At 42.7% G+C, this 7,135-nt stretch overlaps 1 protein-coding gene across 1 annotated transcript; it reads right to left on the bottom strand.

Moving 5' to 3' along the window:
• Positions 1–484: 484 nt before the first annotated feature.
• Positions 485–2,536, bottom strand: LOC144043404 (zinc finger BED domain-containing protein 4-like). The gene is made up of 8 exons (XM_077557005.1): positions 2,530–2,536; positions 2,271–2,407; positions 2,120–2,177; positions 1,828–2,012; positions 1,677–1,742; positions 1,231–1,613; positions 961–1,121; positions 485–810 (listed from the first exon to the last, which is right to left on the bottom strand). Exons 2-8 carry the CDS (start codon positions 2,370–2,372, stop codon positions 491–493), a joined length of 1,275 nt encoding a protein of 424 aa, XP_077413131.1. The 5' UTR covers positions 2,373–2,407; positions 2,530–2,536; the 3' UTR covers positions 485–490.
• Between the last annotated feature and the right edge of the window lie 4,599 nt (positions 2,537–7,135).

The raw sequence follows: 7,135 nt of genomic DNA, 5'->3' as shown, positions 1-7,135 counted from the left end.
CTCCCCTCTGTCTGCGTTGGTTCATTGTCATTTCCCTCCCGTCATGCTACCAGTTTTTTCCTTGTTGTCCTCACCACGTTTTGTTTTCTCTTGCCATTTGGAGTTCGCTTTTGTTTTGTAGTAATTAAAGTCCTCTTTTGTACATCACCTTTGCCTGCTTGCCTTGCTTCCCTGCAACTGGGTCCTCCACCAAACGTTGCCGTCTTGACAGTAGTGATGGGAAAATGAAGCATCATGAAGCAATGAGGCCTTCCATCCAACTGCTTCGCTCCTGGGCCGAAGCATCATGAGGCTTCATTTGCTCTATTGCGCCATGATGTGGACAATAAATGTCATGACAGACAGAGTGATTAAAATGATACCATAGATTTGATGGGGTTAAAAGGGCAGGGAGTTGTGATGTGAATGAATGTGCGTGTGGTACTTGAAAGAATGATTGCCCTATTTGTTTTTGTTTTTTAGACATTTACATATAAACAAGGAACACATTTCATTCATTTTTATTTAGGAAAACTAGCATTTCCAAAGTTTTGGGCTTCAAACGGTTTCTTCTTTTACATAGGATTTCTCCTGCTTTTGAAAATATTCTTTCGCAAGGGACGGATGAGGCCGGGGTACAGAGGAAGGTAATTGCTAGTTTGTAGAGGTTTGGGTAGAGATGTTTGTTCAGCTCCCAGTAGTCCAGAGGGTTTGACACCCTGCTTATGTTCGGTTCCCCCAGGTAAGTGTGGACCTCCACAGTCGCATCTGCATCACTCTGGGTCCTCCTCTGCATGACTGCGTGGTCCAATCGCCGCCACAGTTTGTCACCTAAGACACAACAAACAGACTAACAGCCAACAGGCAGTTCTGGCTGCCCATCGTAGAGATGGGTGCAAAAGAATGCCTTATCCCACAATAATGCACTGCCGCTCATTTCCCATTGCTCAATTAACACCATTAGAATGTGTCGAATATTACCTTGCGCCACACTCTGGGAAGCTTCGGATATGCCCGGTTGTGTTAATGAAGAGGAGGAGGGGGAAGATGCCCTTTGCCGGATCACTGTCGCACATTCAGCTGTGAGCCTCCTCTCAGCCTCTTGTGCTTTATTGGGGCTAAAGAAGCCTATCTTCTTGTACCTGCAAATGACAATGAGACTCATTGCAGTTGTGAACTGTTCAACAAGAGGCAGTTGCTCATTTGTTGGTACTAGTAGACAGATGAGAAAAACAGACAACTGATACAAACCTGGGATCCAGCAGTGTTGCCAGTGACATGATGCTCATGGCTTGGAGGTTGTAGAGCTTGTCCCTCAGTTGTTTTTTAAGACACTCAGCCATTGCTTTGCTCTGCTCCGTTTGTATGGCTCCCATGTCATCCTCCAAGGTGTGGTGCAGCATGGCCAAAAGTGGTATGACCTTGGACCCAGACACTCTCCTCTCCTCTGAGAGCTCTACGGTGGCATCATTGAATGGGGACAGCACCTGCAGACTCTCAGAAATGAGCCTCAACTGGTTGGATGTGAGTGGGGTAATGTCAGTGTCAAGGCCTGCCAGGGCTGCTCCTACGGCTTCCCCGAGGTTGTACATGCGCTGCAGCATATGGAAGGTGCTGTTCCAGCGTGTCTCCACCTGAAAATAAAAGGTCATTATTGTTTGAAAGGAGAGTGGAAGCACTTATGGATGTCAAGTTACCTCTTGAATGAGCTTCAGCACAGGCTCTGTAGGCTTCATTTGCTCCTGCACCTGTGTCAGCTTTGTCTATAAAAAAATAAAATGGGAAACAAAACATTATTAAAGTCATTCAGCATTAATTTGAATACTGCTGTGTAATAAAGGAATTCACCTTTGCAGTGAGATTTAATGTGTGCAGATGAAGGTGTCGGGCACATGCAGCCATGTTGGCTGCACCATCTGTCACAAGGCACGTAACTTTGGTGGCAATGCCCCATTGTGCCATGAGTGCCGATTTAACGGCAGCCATGTTCTCAGCTGTATGGCGGTCAGGGAAATGGAGCACACCTAACACAGCTGAGTGCAGAGAGGTTTGCTCATCAATGAAATGACAAGTGACTGCCAGGTATGCATCTGTGTTGATGCTGGTCCACATGTCTGCTGTAATGCTCACTGCAGAGGACCTTGCCACAAGCTCTTTGGCCTTCTCCTTTGCCTGCTGGTACCTTTCCTCCACCATGGCTTTCAAAGTATAAAGGAAAGGAGTAATAACACTATTGGAAGAGCAGTTATGGGGGGAATGGGGAATAATGATTCATGTGCTCTCATACACACCTGCCTGGTGGGGAGAACATATGTAGGGTCGAAAGCTTGGATAAGCGTCCTGAACCCTGTGTCCTCCACAAAACTGAAGGGCTGGCAATCGTCGATGACCATGTTGATCAATGCCTCCTCCACTGCATTCTTATCTACTGCAATTTAACAGAAACAGAGTAGGCCTATTAATGATAGATGTCATTCATTTAATCTGTCACATTTCAAATATACATGGTGGCTATGCTGTTTTTTCATTGAATGTTGAAAAATGGCTTACCTGGGCGTGGTACTATTGGAGTTGTCTCCTTATTTTCATGCAGGGCCCTATAATGCCTCAACATGGATGAAGTGTTGTCTTGGTACCCAAGTTCTTTCGAATAAAGTTTACACTTTACCTTTTGAAATACCAGCAAGTAGAAGAAAGACATTAAAACGAGGGATACACTGTGTCACAACAATTCACAATATATATTCACACTGGTTATTATAATTTGTACCTTTTTAGGAGAGATCTGCTCGAAATGATCCCAGACAGGGGATGTTCTCTTCTTTGTCGTTGCGGGTGCGTCCATTGCAAAGCGAATCCGATTAAGGTTTGAAGATGCGAGTTGGGTGTGTCAGTGTCACCTGGAGCTCATTGTCGTCTCGGTGCGCCATTTTATGTCGAATCACCCGCGAAACTATGTGTTGGCGATGACGTAGGAAGCCCGTCTCGCGACGCTTCGGACGTAGCAACGCGCGTTCCGAGGCTTCGGGCGCGGCCACAAGCGTTCCGAGGCTTCTGAACCAACGCGTAACCAACACATGCCTCGATGCGCGCTTTGCAGATTTTTTTCCCGGTTTACTCGGCACACGCATCTGCGCCTCGGCACAGTTGGGCGCATCACTACTTGACAGCTATAGTAGCCATTTATTGATATAGCCTACTGTAATTGTGTGTGAAGTTGTTTTTCATCAAAAAGATTAGATACTTTTTTTTTTTAGGTGTTCAACATTATCACGCTGGAGAGACTATGTCTCTCGGCTGTCCTGGGAACGCCTTGGGGTCCCGTCGGATGAGCTGGCTGAAGTGGCTGGGGAGAGGGAAGTCTGGGCTTCCCTGCTAAAGCTGCTGCCCCCGCGACCCGACCCCGGATAAGCGGAAGAAGACGGACGGACGGAACATTATCTGCTGACAAAAAAATATTATTGTCCTGACTAAAACATTGACAGTTTTTGTTGACTAAAATTAGATGAATAAAATTATGTTTTCTAAAGACTAAAATGTTGGATTTATAGTCGACTAAAAGTTGACTAAATAAAAACGGATGAGGTTGACTTAACTATGATAAAAACTAACAAATGTGATTAAAATTGGACTAAAACAGACTCAATTAAAAAATGTCTGATAAAATGAACACCAATGACCGATGCTAATATTTCACAGGACACACCTGTGCAGCATTACAAGCCATGTTTCTGCTGCTTGACAATGTGTATTATGCTCTTCATCTTAGCACAACTGTCTTCAGGTTCAACACACACACACACACACACACACACGCTTGAGTAAAAAGTAGCCCATTTAGAGAGAGCCTTGCTGCAGGCGTTGCTCCAGGCTGATCACTGCTGAGTGCCTCCGTTGCAACTCAGGCATGACCGACATTCGGACTCACTTTGATCGCTTTTGTAACCAGATGTTGGGCTTCATTAGAATGTGCAGTGTTACTTTTCTTGCGGCAGCAAGCCGGTTACCGACACAAGAACACGTGAACTGATGATAATGTCAGTTAAAATGTTACAGAGACGTATCGAGAGAGAAAAAATAAATAAAGTTCAACACTATAATGTGAAGAACGTTTTAATTTATTGGATGGTACTGCTGTTAATGAATGATGTTGTGTCTGTCGCCTTGGCAACAGTGTTTGCAGACTATAATTAATAATCAGGTTTGAGTGAGGTGACAGAAGTGCTTAGAAAGTGCAAACGTGAGAGTCAGTGAGAGGGACAGAAATACACCATTTCAAGCTGATACACAATTAGACATGCATGCCGACATAATTGCCGATAGTGAGAGAGGTTTGGCACTAAGAAGCTGACAAGTGCGCTCGAAGGTGAGCCACTGTGTTGTTTCGTACAATGAGGGTGAACAAGAGGCTATGGCAATCTCAGTGCGTCAGGAGCACACTCCACCACAGATGAGCTTGTGTTAATCAGTCAGCCAACCTGCTCGTTGTTCATTCTCAAGTGTGTGTGTGTGTGTGTATGTGTGTGGTCTTGTTTTTGTTACACAGTGGGGCCAACATTTGGGGATTTCACAGAGTTGCGGGGCAAATCATTATTAGTATGGGTAATTTTTACCGTTGATGGATCCAAATCTTGACCCAACGTGCTGGGTCAAATCTTCAACCCAAAGCTCTGGGTACAAAAATCCGGCATTTGCTTGGTTCCTTTTGCTGGGCCCCACAAGTGTAGACCTCTTTTTGAGGGTCAAGACTTGGTTTTAGAGTTTAGGTTTGAATTAGGTTATGGTTGAGGTTAGGGTAAGGAATAGGAGTAGGCAATCATTTTTTATGTCAATTACATGGCCCCACAAAGATAGTAAAACAAACTTGTGTGTGCATGTCTGAGATTAACGCAAGAAGCTCTTGGTGGCTCCTAATAAAGTCTTGAAGATGTTTTTTTTTTTTTTTTATCTATTAATGCTATTGAATTAATGACGCGATCCTGGCACTCTACATTATGAGTAATATAAAGTGGTACCTTGAGATATGAGTTTTGTTTGTTCTGTGACCATGCATGTAATTTGAAAGATTTGCATCTAAAAGCATCTTTGTCCATTGTCCATACGTTCTACCCATGTCAACTTCAATGTTTAAAAAATATCAAAACAATTACCACAGTATTTTGGATTTTATGGGCATTAAAGGTATTAGAGAGGTTTTTTTCTACAAATTAAGTTGTCTGATTCACTTAAAAATTGCTTTATCAACCTGTAACAGACTTGTAGTTATGGTAAAAAAAAAAAATATATATATATATATATATATATATATATATATATATATATATATATATGTATATATATATTATTTATAAACTGTGGAAGTGGCGGGGACAGTTAAATTCTAGCCAATCAATAACAAAGGTGCTTTGTTGTTTAATTGGCTCTTGGCTTGTCAATTACACTTCTTGCATATGTGACACAAGTACGTAGCTTGCGTAGGCCTCTAGCGTAACAGCGTTTTCCAGCGCAGCGGCAGCGTAGCTTCTTCCTACTGTAGCTAGCTCCTTGCGTGTGTGTTCCAAGTTATCCAAAATGTATACAGGACCACTGAGTTGTAAAAGAAAAAGTTTTTGAGGTTGCTGAACGGAGACAAGGACTGAAAGAGAAAAGCCAAACAAAAGTCATTTTGGGCGAGTCTTTTCAGCGATGGTGTGCGCTAAAGCAGCAGAGATCTCTGAAGACGGATGCTTTGGTTGCTACGTTTTTTCTGGACAGGTAGCTTCAGTTTACTTTTTGAGTAAGAACTATACTTTATGAAGCTTGTTAAACATGTAAAGTTGTATAATGACACCAGCGTCGATGCAGGTCAACGGTTTATTGATGCTAATTTTTATTACTTACACAGTGAATGTTTTGCTAGTAGCCTATGACATGTAGCTTATGTATGAACAGTGGAGTTGTGTGTTTTTCTTTAAATCAAAATAAATGATTTATAGAAGGTTTTCATGCGTAAAAAGCACGGAGGAGGGGTGATGTTTTTACGCATGCGCACTATTGAGAGAACCGCAAACAGCCGTTGAGCTACTCATTTACTGCAAAATCCTCTCTAGTACCTTGTGCTCACCAGACAGTACGCTCATAAGTTTACTTACCACTAGGCCAGGGTATTTTCCCTAAGTTGATCAATCCCATTATTTTTGGACATGGTTCCGATGTATGGACTGCTAGCGAAAGCTAGCTACTTTTATTTATTGATTTAAAAAAAGAAGCTGTAAGCCCATGTCCAAAAGTAAAACTCACCTTTTCTGGTGTCAGAGCAAGTACTTCGTTCTCTAATGTCTTTTAATAGCAGCCAATGCTGCTTGAGGAAGCTCGAGTCACCTAATGGCTACTTGTCAAACATTTACGTTTTTAACAATGCCCTGGCTGACTTTCTAAATGACTTTTCTTTAGGGTTTTTGATTTGACTTTCAGCTTGCCCCATTAGGGCTCAGCACACGGTGCAACCAACATGTTTCTTTTTGTATTTTAATTTTTATTTAAATGGACATTGGCAGGGTATTGAACACACACCATCTGCAAGAAAGACAGCAGCACGTAACGCTACACCACCAGTGTACAGTGCTCAAAAGATATTTGTTTCTAAAGACATTCTACATGTTTGAAGATAATTACTGAAAACATGCAAAGACTGAGAAGTTTGCGTTATAGTTTAACAATTGAAACTTTTTTGCATGCCGTAGAAAGATAATCTGGAAAATTCAGTTTGCCTGTGTTTCTGCGTCTGCAAAGCGTTTGTAAAAAAAAATTGACAAAATATGAAAAAGGCACCTGAGACAGTGTTACAGAGTCCTCGACCAGATTAATGTTCATACTTTTTATTTCATTATTATTATATTTCTTTTATTTGTATTAATATTTGCGCACCGCTGTTCGGAAGTTGCTTGGACTACTCCACTGTCTGCCATGTTGTCCGGCTCCTCATTGCTCTCCCCTTGTCTCTCACCTCAATTTTATTTCGCTCTCCCACCTCTCATCTCATCATCTATTATTTTACCCCTTAAGAGCACACTTGTCTCCAGGCAGCCTTCCTCCTCTTCCTCCTCCTCCCCTTTCTTTACACCCTCCCCTCCTGCTGTCACCCCCCCCCCCCCCTCTCGTTGGCTGGCGCTCAACC

The sequence above is a fragment of the Vanacampus margaritifer genome, chromosome 2, assembly GCF_051991255.1.
Source record: "Vanacampus margaritifer isolate UIUO_Vmar chromosome 2, RoL_Vmar_1.0, whole genome shotgun sequence".
In the NCBI taxonomy this organism is placed as follows: Eukaryota; Metazoa; Chordata; class Actinopteri; order Syngnathiformes; family Syngnathidae; genus Vanacampus; species Vanacampus margaritifer.
The sequence above is the reverse complement of the archived record's forward strand: the minus strand, read 5'-3'. Positions and strand labels throughout refer to the sequence as shown.

Coding starts and splice junctions, on each gene's coding strand:
- LOC144043404 (XM_077557005.1), bottom strand. CDS start 2,372: ATGGTCATCGACGATTGCCAGCCCTTCAGTTTTGTGGAGGACACAGGG. Junction 2,178..2,270: donor ATGTTCTCCCCACCAGGCAG/GTGTGTATGAGA, acceptor ATACTTTGAAAG/CCATGGTGGAGGAAAGGTAC. Junction 1,743..1,827: donor CATTAAATCTCACTGCAAAG/GTGAATTCCTTT, acceptor ATTTTTTTATAG/ACAAAGCTGACACAGGTGCA.